At 47.4% G+C, this 15,265-nt stretch overlaps 1 protein-coding gene across 1 annotated transcript; it reads right to left on the reverse strand.

Moving 5' to 3' along the window:
* Positions 1–454: 454 nt before the first annotated feature.
* Positions 455–7,990, reverse strand: LOC309390227 (membrane-spanning 4-domains subfamily A member 4A-like; the record flags this gene model as incomplete). Its single annotated transcript, XM_081949377.1, has 7 exons — positions 455–635; positions 2,130–2,243; positions 4,354–4,488; positions 6,112–6,168; positions 6,312–6,473; positions 7,226–7,446; positions 7,909–7,990. The coding sequence occupies 7 exons, from the start codon at positions 7,988–7,990 to the stop codon at positions 516–518; spliced, it is 891 nt and encodes a 296-aa protein (XP_081805503.1). The 3' UTR covers positions 455–515.
* Between the last annotated feature and the right edge of the window lie 7,275 nt (positions 7,991–15,265).

Here is a 15,265-nt window from a genome sequence, read left to right on the forward strand (position 1 = left end):
CTTAACAACAGTGGCAAAAATGGTCATAAATCCAGCACCATTCACTTAAACTGCCTCACTTAGCAATGGACGTTCTGGTCCAAACTGCTGTCATAAGTTGAGAACTATCTGCATTGTGCCAATGATGTGTTTTATAAATAATCTGTGTTTTAATTTGGTAGCCCTTTTTCTGCAGCATCAGACCTTGTATTTAATTCCATATTTGTCACAAAAAAACCAAACGTCATCTAGAGTATAAACAAAATAAGCAGCCTCCATCATTCACTGTAAGGCGTGTACAGTACTTCCTCATAAATACGCTGATGATTTGCAACACAAATTCTTGCTTCTAGGAAAGAGTTATAACTATTAAGTAAAATAGAAGAACTTTTAAAACTTGCCACCATTTAATTTGGTGTTTAAAAGCTGCAATTAAAAAGGAAACAAGCAAGCTGGGCAACAAAAGAAAGTAATATAAAATGTATTGCTTCTCCTGAAAGCTCTTTTGCCAACAATTCTCATATTTCCTTCTTGTTTTACTGAGGTTTGGGATCCACGTTATCGTAAGTCGGTGGAGACGGAAGAGGAGCAGGATTTGGCGCAGCTGCGACTGCTCCACCTCGGATGACTTGGTAAGGCATAAAAACCATAGTTGGCTGTAACAGAAAAGAACAGTCAACACAATAAGTACTCAGGGACACATCTGTTACTCTAGGTAGTAGGAATAGATTCTCCAGTTGTGTGTTCTTAATAGTGATGCTAGCAGTGTCCTAACAGACTGAAATTCTTGATAGCTCAAAGTCCTGAGAGAGAATTCTTTAAAACTATATATTAAATGCAACTGGCTAAGTAACCTTTCCTGATAAAATCTGCCAGCCTTATCCACATATTCAGAGAATATCTGCTCAGGATCTCCCACCTACCAACCAAGAGGTATGACAGGAAGTCCCTCAACAACCCATTGAGTGTCCTGGAGTAGATGACCTGAAAGGTGGTACCAACTGGGATGGTCCTCTAGTAAGCGATAAGAGAAGCGAACTGGCTTCTCCTGAGGACCTTCGGGGACTGATTTTATTTGGTGCGTTACTTTTTGTTCCAGTTATATATTGCTTATATTTTATGTTCTGTATTCGTATACACCTGTATTGTTGTAAACCTCCAGGGCTCCAGCTTAATTGAGGAGCAAATAAATAAATAATATTCTCATGATTTATTCACAAAAGCTGCCATGTTATTAACTTCTTTTAACAATTTAAAGGCTCGAAGAAGATGCATTTCCCTCCAGGGGAGAATTTTGATTTCTCAAATGGCTTCAAATGACAGTGGTGAGAACTGACAAAGGAGAATATTTGTAGCTCAGGGTTTAAATGTTGGCCTCTGATCTTCCTTGTTTCTTTGCAGACGTTTTATGATCCAAATAATAAATTGGCACTGATGATCCAAAGGTGTTTTTTACAAGATGCAACTACACTTTCTGGATTTTTTTTTAAAGACTTTTCACTTCTCATCCAAGAAGCTTCCTCAGCTCCTTTGGGACAACCATGACCTGGATGACTGAGAATATCCATATGCACTGCACCGATAATGTTGCCAAATTTGAGTAATGCAACTTCTACAAGAAAGCATCCAAATTAGAGAGCACCATTTTTTTAAAATGAAAAGGGCCTATTTTTTTCTTCAAAAAATGGAAGTATTCTGGAAAAATGGGATCAAGTGACAGAACCTTTAAATTAATATAGTCACACTACTTAAAGTAAATATATGCATTTAGAATTGAGCCCTCTTGAACGAGGACATGAATTTCTGCATCACGGAATTATAAAGGGACAACAGAAACTGTGTTGTATTCATGACATTCACTCTACAGCAAAACAGAAGCTGGGGAGAAAATTGGATCATCTAATTATTCATATGCAGAAGCAAATAAACTACAGGGTGTTGGATCAATATTCAAGCCTCTCCTAGTTTATAAATATTACTGGGTAACCTGAGTAACCAACCTCACTTATTGTGCAGGATAATAGCAAAGAAACGAGCAAAAGGTGAGGTTAGGTGGAGTGCAAATATAAAGAAGAAAAATGGACAATTTTATTTACATTCTTTTAAGAATGAGAACTGCAAAAGCTATTATCGGCGTATCAAATAGTTACCTGGGCATCAATACAGCAAGCTGCCTGGCACCCAAAGTGAGCCAGGGAAACAGCGATGCAAAATTCCAGCACGCTGAACAAGAGCAGCACACAGGAGATGCCAAAACTGACACCCTGTAGAGTAGGAAGACAAGTGGAAAGAGAGTTGTAATCTGATGAGAAATGAATGTAATGGTATGTATTGGGAGGAACAATTGCATCGGGAAAAACAGAGACACTGTACAGGTAACCCTCGACTTACAACCACAATTGGGATCCAAATTTCCTTTATTAAACAAGGAGGTTGTTAAGCTCTGCCCCTGTTGATAAGCAAATCGCTGCAGTTAAGAGAACCATACGGTTGTTAATTGAATCCAGCTTCCCCACCCCAGCCCCGCTGCCTTTGTTGATCAGAAGCTGGCTGGGAAAGTCGCAAAGGGGATGCTGCAACTGTCCTAAATAAATTGCTACTATCGAAGCCCCCAAACTTTTATCAGGTGACTATGGAGACAGTGCAGCAGTCATAAATGCAAGGAGTGGTCATAGCTTTGGGTGCCACTGAAACTTTGAATGGTCGGTAAACGAATAGTTGTTCATCCAATTAAAGACTGCCAGTACAGCCTGTGTGATATGAGAAAACTGCATCAGGGAACATTATTAGCATCTCTTATCTTCTGCAGCATTCTGGAGGGAAATTCCAGATATCACTGAGAATCCAATGGGGATCAGCCTTATTTCAGATCAACACATAAAAGCTAATTCATTGCACAGTAGCAGGTAGTGAAGGCCATAGAACGATGTACATTACTTTATCATTCTTATTCTTATTCAGGCTATGATGACCCAAACAGAGTAGAATATTTTGGGTGTATGTTCTTCTGAACCCAAAGCAGTGAAAGCAAACTAACTCATTCTGCAGCCTGCCCATTTTCCTTATATGGAAAATATGCCATCTCCATTCCTGTCCCCCAGAACCACTGACAATCATTCAGATAGATTCTGATTTTCACCTGTTGCTTTGGAAGAGCCCTCTTTCAATGTGTGGTATCTCCTGAATCTAACAAACTGATGTGCGCAATATATCCTTGAGTCAACACCATAAATAATAAAGGCATCTAATATTGCCAGACCTTATCCTGCTCATTGTTGCACCTGTTCTAATTTATTGCCCTGAATGCTATTGCCCTGGCTTCTAAAATACAGACTGGTTTTCTCCTCTGACTTTGCTGCCATCCATTTTCAGCATATCATCAGCCAATAAGGAAAACATCCATCACTCAGGATATGTAATGGAGGACAGTGTTTAGGGAGAGTCTCGGTCATTCAGGTCATGGTTGTCCCAAAGGTGCTTTTTCAAGAGGCAACTGTCAATAGAGGCCGGCCCAGCCCAAAGAGGAAAAGTGACCGGACTCCCCAGTGCCCTAACATAGCCACTCTTGGTCGCCTGACGTTTTCTCCAAGATAATGGGTTAAGGGAAATTGATTTTATACACCTTGAGGCTATTGTTGGATGGGATCAAAATAAGAGAGAAAAAGACTTGTTTTATACCAGTACAGCTAAGATGACTTACTCACATCAGGTGAAAATCTTACTCATGGGTTGGGGGATAGATCTATTTTCTTCACCCAACTCCATTCCAATCATCTCTCAGGCTGGAAAGGAGAGCCCTGGATGTGATACTACTGTGATTTCATTCTTAGAAGAAAGCAAATGACTTTACAAAATACTAAAAATTCAAGCCATTGATGCCAGGTATTGGTGTGGTTCTAAACTGTCCACACTTCAGAACTTACCTAAATTTCAGTTTTCTAAAACTGGGTGGCAAATGCAAAGAAGGGATGAGGAGATGGAGGTGGCAGGAAAATCTGGTATAGATTTCAACATGTACAGCTGTATTATATGCTATATAGAATTCTGAAGTATTCCTTATTTACCTTATTTACCAAAACATATTTATCACTTTTTAAATAAAAATAATCTCCTCCCCACCAAAAAGAAAGAAACTGGAGAGGAAAAAGAAATCTATAAAGTCCTACGCATGATCATAAGGTTGCTTGCCCTTATTTAACACATATATGTATATTTAAAAAATTCAAATGAAATAGAACACATCTCTTTGGGACTGAAACTTATTCAAGGAAAAGTTTCAAAGAAAAGTCAAAGGGCATGGAATATCCCAGCCGCATATCTCCTTCTGAATTCTGCATGTGAAGCCAAAATGTAAAACAAGATTGGTTTACTTACTTGCAAACGGTAAATGGCATATTGATTGATATAGCTCCAAGAAGCACCATAGATTATCAGCTCAGATAGGTAGAGAAATATACCAGCTAATGCCATTATAGCACATGTGATGTTCATTCCTACACTGGATTTCACCTGAAACAGAAATACACCAGGAGGAGCGAAATTATAATTACAGTGTCAGCATGAGTCTTACTAAATGGAAAGCATAAAAACAATTATCCCCAACTATGGTAAAAACAGTGACAGAATTCAATCTATGTGTGTGTGTTTAATGACCAGTGGTGAAACCAGACAACCTCCACTAAGATCATAGCAATCAACAATACATTTTCCCACAGTGGAAATGCAAACGCTACAATTCATTTGAAGACCTTTCGCTGTCAAATTCCTTCTTTCTTTTTCTGGATGTCAATCTCCATTGAAGGCCAGTGATTAACAGTGACAGGAAAAATGGTACAACTTTTTCACCCCTTAACACTTTGCTTAAAGAAATCCCAGACAATTTATAGTAAGACTTGACATTCTCTAAGCATTAAATGTTAATGTTAAATGCTCTTTTAGCTATAAAACATTACACAGAGGCTACAAGAGAGATGGGAATGGAGAAACCCTTGGAGCCAATAGTGAGGATTGTGAACATTTAAAAATTGCTCTGTTTTTAATTCTCCCCTGTCAGGAATGTAGTATTTTTCTACCTGGGTGGGGTTTTTTCTTCTCTTGAAAACACACTGTGCCCTTTGCAAAACAAAAACATTTCTGTGTTGCAATGAACACACTTTAAATCAATGGCTGGGGGGAGAGAAAGCAAGCCCTTTGCAGGAAGACTACCATCAACTCTCCCTTTGACTCTCAGGAGGATTCCCACACTTGTTCCAAACTTTCACTCCTAACATTCTGGGCTTCTTCCTAATGTTGCTTTCATGTAAGAACACTTCTGAAACTGGACCCCATGTCAAGGAGGAGGAGGAGGAGGAAGAGGAGGAGGAGGAAGAGGAAGAGGAGGAGGAGGAAGAGGAGGAGGAATGATGATAATGATGATGATGATGGAACTTTGCTTCAACGCTAGGGCATGCAAGAAGACACCTCTACTCAGCACTCGCAATAGGAATAGTACTTAGACTTATATACCCCTTCACAGTGTTTTACAGCCCTCTCTAAGCAGTTTACAGAGTCGGCATATTGCTCCCAACAATCTGGATCCTCATTTTACCCACCTCGGAAGGATGGAAGTCTGAGTCAACCTTGAGCCTGGTGAGATTCGATCTGCCAAATTGCAGGCAGCCAGCAGTCAGCAGAACTTGCCTGCATTACTGCATTCTGACCACTGTGCCACCGCAACTCACAATTACTAGTAGCAACTAAGGAAGCTCTGGTGGAACAAGCACCCATATTATGATCATTGACTCTCTCAGGCTTCTCTCATTTTCTTCACAGGACCTGGAGTGTTGCAGGTTGCAACTCAGGAAGGGAACTTGGCAAAAATCCCATCGCAAAATGCAGACCAGGGGAGGCTCAAATTCTGGATGGCTGAACATTGTCTACTGTTGACATAGAACTTTCAGTAGAAGCAAGGCTTGGAAGCAAAAGTTCATCAAAGAAGGAAAACGGGGTGGGGAGTTTTTGAGTTTGTTTTTCTTTCTCAAATGTTGATTTAATACTAAGTAGTATCTGAACAGAATTGACACAATAAAAGACCGTGAGTGCTTACAAAGAAACAGCACAAAAAGAAATTCAAATGCTACACAGGTTTCTCACCAAACCATGATTTGAACTGTTCGCAGCTGCTACACAAAGTGATCCAGAAGAAATAAACTACGGAAAAGGAAAAACAAATGATTGTAGTCATTGAAAAATCAAAAACATTGAAAAAACCATTTATAAACAGGACTTTTATAAGTTTCTATTAGCCATTACTGCCATGGGCCATGACTCAACAAAAAAATTCACATACTTACGAATATCCCTCCCCAAAAGGGGTAACCTCCAATTGCAGACACCGGGAAATAATAATAATAATAAGAAGTAGAAGAAGAAGAAGAATATGCATAAGAACGAATTGAAGAAAGGGAGACAGCCCCAAAGCCGATGTGGATCAGCCCAATCAATATTTGGACAGCCTGTGGAAGGAAAACACACAAACTAAGACAACTTTGTTCTCTGAATCTGAGAAAAACATTCTTATTTGTTAGCATCCTAGGAAAGGCATCACTTTATATCCATCTTTGAAAGGTTCCTCAAAGATGTTGGGGCTTCTCAGCTTCCAGGGCAGGTGTTAACCCAAGTCCTGGTTTCCTATGGTGAAAAATCCAAACGGGGAGAAAGGAAAGATTGGGACACCGTTGTCACTATGTACCAGACATTTACTCCAGATTAAGCTCTAGTTTGACCCTCAGTGGGGCTACTTTTGCCAGGAAGAAGGTTTGTAAGAATATCAAGATAGATATTCAAGAGAAAAAAGACACCTCTCACTACAGACTCCTCTGCAGGAGGAAGTTGATCATGGTCATAAACCCAAAGTGACTTCAACCGACTTGGGCTGCAGTCAATCCATGACCAGTTTCCTCTGGAGAAATGCCCAACAGTTGCACTTCTCAGAGGGAAGGGAGAAAAAGAGATCTGGCTGAAACCTTGGCTTAGCTCCACTTTCTCAGTTAAAGAGCAAAGCAAAAGAAATCCATATCGGAGTCAGAATGTTTTGCAGAAACACAAATGAAACCGCCAGGAAGAACAGAGGTTTCTGGAGTATATTCCAGAACCAGACAACAGCCAAGTCAAGTTCCAGAACGTCAACATAGGGCTCTCAGGTCTCTACATACATAGCTCTAAAACCTTAATGTATTGAAACAAGGAAATAGCAACTCATGCCTACCCCAAGCACTTTGGGCTCAGCCTTGAGGAATCTCTCCAAAGGACCATTTTGTGGGATTTGTTGGGGAGCACTGGTGGGAATTTGCTGAGCTCCATACTGGGGATATGGAGTTGCTCCATATGACTGAAGAGGAACACTGGACAATCCAGGAGCCGTTTGGATTATGTTTGCTCCATTAGAGGGGATCAAAACTGTAGTTCCACTGGCCACAGCTAAGTCACCTAAAAACAAACAAGTGAGGAAAAGTTAACGTCTTAACACCAAGGAGGCAAATTCTGGCCCTTCTCCTTTATGAGTTAATATTTGCCTACAGTAAAACTGAAGAAGATTTCCAGAAGGCTTCAAGGAGCAGAATAGTAAAAAAAAAAATACAACTTTCTCAGGGATAGAAATCCTTCCTTTCCCCACCTTTCTACCAGAACCAAAGAAGCTTCTTGCTTGAGAAGTGAAAAGTTTTCAAGGAAAAAAACCAAGAAAGTCCAGTTACCTTTTGAAAAGCATCTTTGGGACAACCATGTCCTGGTTGATTCTGAATCTCCATGGACATCAGTTGAGAAAAAGCTAATCAGAACATGGGGAACGTAACGTTTTTCAATGCAAAAGGTTTGTATCTGATCTTAGCACCACCTCAGATCCCCCAGCTAAATGGCATTTCCATTTGGACAAGCTTTTATTGTACCTGCCTCCTGTCCTGTAACTGGGAGATGGATCTAAAGGCATCAGGCATGGATGATCATATTGATTGCCATTTTCCAGGAAGGTCATACCGATTTGGACATAAGTTACTGTGAAGGACACAAGAGCAGGATCTGTATCCCAACCCAACTTTGCTTCACGGATGAGATGAGGTTTCTTATCAGAGCTCAACTGGACCCTCAGTCTGGATTTCCTAACAAAACTCCAGACAAGCTCAGAAAAAAGTGAAGTGATAAAGTCCCAACTGCCATCGACATCTAATAGCCCTCCGGATGTTTAAAACTCTGACCCAAGAGCCCGAATGAATGAATTTGTACAGAGCTTAAGAGGAAGCTTCTTCCCTCTTGAGCTGTATTAATTGGAAGTCAACGTGAAGCAAAACCCGACCCATCCACCCTCCTCTTTGAACGAGGAACTTCAAATATTGAATCTCTGTACATTTGTATGGCGCCTTTGCGCGTATTGGGCATTTCCATCAGGGCAAGATTGATTGCAAACTCTTCCCTGTCCGCAAATTCTGCCCTGAAATCCTCCCGTCTAGAAGCCCTGCGGGGGCTGCGGGGGAGAAGCGGCAGGCACGGGAGGGTCCACATATTAATTCCATATTAATTTTTAAACAAGTAATCAGAATATACTCACGTCGACCACTGAAGACGAAACACACCTAAACCTCAGAGGAAATGAAAGTATCTTAAAAGGAACAGGTGGAGGGCGGGGCTCGTTCATTTACTAAAAGGAGGGGTTTGCTCACCTTAATCCAGGACTCCAGAAAAAACATCTTTCTTGCCCCTTTAACTGTTGCAACAAATAACAGTTTGGGGCCAGGAACCTTCTGCGTTTTCATCACTTTTGCTTCTCTCTTTGTCCCAAAGTAAGTTAAGTCCCGCGCTTGGTGGGACTCGTTTTCAACCCCTGGGAATCTTCCACAATCTTTGCAGGAATCGCCAGAAATAACACACACACACACAAATAACACACACACACACACACACAGGCTCTTTAAGTGGCCTCGTCCAGCGGAGAGGATTTTTTTCCTCTCCTTTCCCTCTACCGGCGCTTCTTACAGCTTTTGGTTTCCTCTTTTAGGCGTTTGAACAGGCAAAACCGCAACGGTGTGAAAGGGAGGCTGGAGGGACTCTATCCCAGCCTCCGATCGAGCTCCTTGCGAAACTCTCCCTGCAAAAACTTGCAAGGACCTCAGAGGCCTCCTTAGTATAGTGTTGTGGCCCAGCCAGTGCCGCTGTCACCAGACTCCGAGAGTGATACTCCATGCGAGTCAGCTACAGAAGGGATGTGCGATCCTGGACAGGATTCGGAGGCTGAGCAGGAATCCGAGAGTCTGGTCGGCCACCAGGTGGCGCCAGAGGCATGGAGCAGCGGTGAGAGCGAGAGGAGGAGGACTCCCGTTGCCCTGCCTTGGAGCAGCGGAGAGGATAGTGACTCAGGACTTAGTAGGGCGTTTCGGGATGCTCGTTTCCGGCGCGCCCACAAACGCCAGGAGCGTGGGCGTAATTATAGGCAGTAAAGAGCTCTCAGGTGCTGTTGGGAGACGCCCTTTTTAGGTTATAAAAGGGTTGACTCTGGACAGGCTCTGCGTAGCAATCAACAAAGGACTTTGGACAGCAACTCTAGTCTGAGATACTGGCAAGCTGGATTGCTGCTTTTGTGTGTTCTGTCTTTGTGAGTTCTGTCTTGGTGGCTTGCTGCCACAAAGCCTCTTGTCTGTTGGTGTAATAAACCTTGTTCCCTTGTACTGTTCCGGAGTGTGTGTACTGTGTGGGCAACGGAGGAAGGGGGGGGTCAGAACAGATTGATTGCTACCCCAAACGTATCTCCATTCAGCTATGATGGAGCAACTTCAGGCGGAGAATGCTCTCTTCGCACAGCAACTTGCCTTGCTAACAGCGCAGGTTGCACAGCTGTCTGCTCCTGCCAACCCCCCACCCCCCCAGCAGCAACGAAGGAAATGCCCAGTGGCCATGCCGGATAAGTTTGATGGCAGTCCGAAACTTTTCCCGGCGTTCCTGGGCCAATGCCGGTTGTTCATTGCCTTGAGAGCGGAGGACTTTCCCACCGACCAGACGAAGGTGGGCTTTGTGATAAGCTTGCTCTCAGGCACAGCAGCACGGTGGGCTACGCCTTTGCTGACTCAGCCGAGCCCCCTGCTGGATGACTTCCAGGGTTTTTGCACTCATCTTCGGCTGACGTTCGAAGACCCCATCAAAGGAGAAACAGCCACCAGACTCCTGAAAGAGTTGCACCAAGGGCGTGGTTCTTTACTGGACTACATTACCGAGTTTCGGCTGCTCAGTCAGGACTCTGAGTGGAATGAGCCAGCCCTTATGGATGCTTTTCAGGATGGCCTGTCAGAGGACCTGCAGGATGAGCTGGTGAGAGTGGACAGGCCTCCAACGTTTGACGCGTTGGTTCATCTATGCCTCCGGATTGACGGCCGGCTGCAGAGGCGGAGGCCTCGCCGAGTGTCCCGGGAGGTGCTGAGAGTGCCAGTTCCACGAGAGACTCCTGTCCCACGAGAGGAGCCCATGGAGTTGGGTGCAGCCAGACCCCGCTTGTCACGCACGGAGATGGAGAGACGGCGTGCAGGGGGGTTGTGTTTTTACTGTGGGGATCCGGGACATCTGGCTACGGGTTGCCCCAAGAAGAGAGGGGCTGCACGGTCTACGGCCCCCCCTCAGCGACGAACCTCCGTCTCGGGAAACGGGGAAAGCCCGATCTGAGGGAGACTTCGGGTCGGGCACAGGCCGGAACAGAGGCGGAGGGGCCTCCACGACATCTGATTCTTGCAGCGCACATTCTCTTGTCGGGTAGTCCGCAGGGAATACCAGCCCATGCCTTGGTCGATTCCGGGGCTACCACGAATTTTATGGATGCAGCGTTTGTCACGAAATATCACGTCCCTCTGTGCCCGGTAGACCCTCCGATGCGAGTGGAGACCATTGACGGCCGGGTGCTTCTGTCTGGGCCCATCAAGAACGCCACGCAGCCTTTGTGCCTGATCCTCGGGGAGCATGAGGAGGCCATTCAATTTTACGTGGCTTCGGGTCTGCATTTCCCCATGGTGTTGGGCTTGGCTTGGCTGCGGGCGCACGATCCCCAGATCTACTGGTCGCAGAACCGCATCTCGTTCCCGTCCTTGCAATGCGTGGACCATACCCGTCATGTTTGCGCGGCTCAGGTGCCCAGTTCGGCCGAGGTGACAGTGCCGCCGGATTTAGCGGAGTTCGCGGACGTGTTTAGCGAGCAGGAGGCGGATCAACTGCCACCGCACCGGCCTTACGACTGTCCCATTGACCTGGTACCTGATGCGAAACTCCCGACGGGCCGCCTATACTCCATGTCTGAACCGGAGTTGGCCGCATTGCGGGACTTCCTTGACAAGAACCTTGCCCGGGGTTTTATCCGGCCTTCGTCTTCGCCCTTGTCTGCCCCGGTTTTGTTCGTCAAAAAGAAGACCGGGGATCTAAGACTTTGTTGCGATTACCGGCGCTTGAACGCCATCACGATCCGTAATCGCTACCCGTTGCCTCTGATTCCCGAGTTGTTGGAGCGGCTCCGGGAGGCCGTGGTGTTTACAAAACTGGACTTACGTGGAGCTTACAATCTGGTCCGAGTCAGGGCGGGGGACGAATGGAAGACAGCCTTTGGCACCCGATACGGACATTTTGAGTATACGGTCATGCCGTTCGGGTTGACCAATGCCCCAGCTGTCTTCCAACATTTTATGAACGATATCTTTCGGGACCTTTTGGATCAGTTTGTCGTCATCTACCTGGACGACATCTTGATCTACTCTACGTCCCGGAAGGATCATCAACAGCACTTGCGTCAGGTCTTGCAGCGCCTTCGAAAGCATCGCTTGTTTGCCAAGCTGGAGAAGTGTCAGTTCTGGCAGACCACCATCGAGTTCCTGGGGCACCGTATATCCCCTGAAGGAATTGCGATGGAGCCAGGCAAGGTGGAGGCATTACGAAGTTGGCAATCTCCTCGACGGATGAAAGACATTCAGAGACTCCTCGGGTTTGCCAACTATTACCGGTCCTTCATCCCCGGCTTTGCTTTCTTGACCGCGCCCCTCACTCGACTCCTGCAAAAGAAAGTGCCGTTTCACTGGGGGTCCACGGAACAACAAGCGTTCGTGGCCTTGAAGCGCGCTTTTACAAAGGAGCCGATCTTGAAACACCCTGATCCCCATCGCCCCTTTGTAGTCGAGGCGGATGCGTCCGACATCGCGGTGGGGGCGGTGTTATTGCAGGCTCACGCCCCTGATGGCACCCTTTTCCCTTGCGCCTATTACTCTCGGAAACTCAATCCTTCCGAGCGCAATTATACCATCTGGGAGAAAGAGTTGCTGGCTATCAAGGCGGCGTTCGAAGCCTGGCGACATCACCTGGAGGGGGCCAGGCATCAGGTCGAAGTCCGGACAGACCATCGGAATCTGGAGTTTTTGACAACAGCGCGGAAGCTCAATCAGCGCCAGATCCGGTGGTCTCTGTTTTTTGCCCGGTTCCACTTCAAGGTCACGTATATCCCCAGTGCCTTGAACCAGAGGGCGGATGCCCTATCCAGAAAGCCGGAGTACTCAGACCCTGCTGACTCCCTGCCCCCCCGGACGGTCCTACCCGTCGAGTCCTTCGCTGCAATCCAGGAACCCGTGGATTTACGGTCGTTGATACGGAATGCGCAGCGAAACGACGAGTGGGTGGAACAACGGCGGGCAGAGGTAGGGCCGACATCCCCGTGGACCTTTGACGAGGACCTTTTGAGGTATCGGGATCGGCTCTACGTGCCTGCAGGACCGCTCCGTGGATTGGTTCTCTCCCAATGTCATGACACTCCGGCAGCGGGACACTTTGGCCTGTTCAAAACTTTGCACCTGGTTTCCCGTACGTTTTGGTGGCCTCGCCTGCGACACGACGTGCAGACGTACGTCACGTCATGTGTGCAGTGTCGACAGGCCAAATCAGCGACGGGAGCTCCTCCAGGCTTGCTACAGCCATTGCCGACCCCGGACAGACCCTGGGGAGCCGTGTCCATGGACTTCTTGACGGAACTGCCTCCGTCGTCCGGTTTCACTACGGTCCTAGTGGTGGTGGACATGCTCACCAAGATGGCGCATTTCATCCCCTGCCGGAGATTGCCGACAGCCCGCGCCACCGCCCGCATGTTCATCCAGCACGTGTTCCGGCTGCACGGCCTACCTGACCGGGTCGTCTCCGATCGTGGTACACAATTCACGGCCCAGTTCTGGAAAGGGCTGATGGCCGCTCTTGACGTTCAAGTTTGTCTGTCCTCGGCGCACCATCCCGAAACCGATGGAGGGACGGAGAAGGTGATTGGGATTCTGGAACAATATCTGCGCTGCTTCGTGAACCAGCAGCAGAACAATTGGGCAGAGTACCTCGCCGTGGCGGAGTTTGCGTTCAACAACTCGCAGCACTCCTCCACACGGACGACGCCTTTCATGGCGAACGTCGGGTACCACCCTCGTTTTTTCCCTCTCACCCCCGTGGACTCTCCGGTCCCCGCAGCGCAGGATTTCCTCTCTGAGCTTCAGGCGGTTCACCAGATGGTGCGCCGCTACGTGAATCAGGCGAAGGAGGATTACAAGCGGGTGGCGGACAGGTCTCGCCGTGCTGTGCCGGAATTGGCCGTGGGTGATCGCGTGTGGTTGTCCACGCGGCATCTTCCGTCCCACCGGCCTACGAGGAAGTTGGACCACCGGTATCTGGGGCCGTTCCCTGTGGAGGCCGTTATCAATCCGGTGGCCTATCGCCTGACCCTCCCGCGCTCGATGCGAGTACACCCGGTGTTCCATCGCTCGCTCCTGATCCCTGAGCGGTCGGATTGTCCTCTCCGACGTCCCTCTTCACCCCTGCCGTCGTCGCCTGACGTGCACGCACGGCCATCGCACAGAGTGACCCGGATCCGTGACTCGAGATGGCTCAAGGGTCGGTTCCAGTATTTGGTCGACTGGGCGGACGAGGACTCGGACGGGGGGTCCTGGACCGATGCGACGGCTGTGCATGCTCCAGCTTTGGTGCGGGCCTATCATGGACAATTTCCCTCTCGACCGCATCCCGAGCGTCAGGCCCGGGGGAAGGGCCCTGCGGTGAGGGATAGTGTTGTGGCCCAGCCAGTGCCGCTGTCACCAGACTCCGAGAGTGATACTCCATGCGAGTCAGCTACAGAAGGGATGTGCGATCCTGGACAGGATTCGGAGGCTGAGCAGGAATCCGAGAGTCTGGTCGGCCACCAGGTGGCGCCAGAGGCATGGAGCAGCGGTGAGAGCGAGAGGAGGAGGACTCCCGTTGCCCTGCCTTGGAGCAGCGGAGAGGATAGTGACTCAGGACTTAGTAGGGCGTTTCGGGATGCTCGTTTCCGGCGCGCCCACAAACGCCAGGAGCGTGGGCGTAATTATAGGCAGTAAAGAGCTCTCAGGTGCTGTTGGGAGACGCCCTTTTTAGGTTATAAAAGGGTTGACTCTGGACAGGCTCTGCGTAGCAATCAACAAAGGACTTTGGACAGCAACTCTAGTCTGAGATACTGGCAAGCTGGATTGCTGCTTTTGTGTGTTCTGTCTTTGTGAGTTCTGTCTTGGTGGCTTGCTGCCACAAAGCCTCTTGTCTGTTGGTGTAATAAACCTTGTTCCCTTGTACTGTTCCGGAGTGTGTGTACTGTGTGGGCAACGGAGGAAGGGGGGGGTCAGAACAGTATAGGTATACATTTCTCTTTATAAGATGATTTATAACAGAATTCGCCTTCATTGGTGAGATAAACTTCTGCTCTGTTGAAGAGTTTCGCCCCCCCCCCCCCAATTACTATGTATGTTACACGGGAGCGCCCTCTAGAGTCCTGATCCTCCTATTGCTGTTTTGTGTTAACTGTTCTAAGAAGGTCTATGGGGATCAAAGGATTTGCTCCCTGTGCATCGTGTATTGCAGGGAAAACCACCCAGTTGTTCCCTCAACCTGGGTGCTAGAATGAGGAGAAGGAAGGAATGCCTCACAGGGTGACATGCCTATTGGGCCTCCCCCCCCCCCCAATTCCAGGGCTGACAGAAAGGTCATTGTAGAGATGGCTTTACCTATCACTAGCACAGCCTCAAGAGTAGTAAAGAAAGCAGTAAAGAATTCCCTTTCCAGAGTGACCTAGGTCAGACAGAAGGGAGCCAACCCACAGAGCAACTGGCCTGCTGAGAAACTAAAACTGATCTGAGGTGACTCCCCACTAGTTTTTTGGTTTTTGCTTTTCTGCAGTTTTAGTAGGGCTGCTCTTCTTCTGGCACCATGTCTGTCCAGCATCACATCTCCAGATGCCCCCAGA

Source organism: Natrix helvetica (genome assembly GCF_964273705.1).
Source record: "Natrix helvetica genome assembly, chromosome: 1".
Lineage (NCBI taxonomy): Eukaryota > Metazoa > Chordata > Lepidosauria > Squamata > Natricidae > Natrix > Natrix helvetica.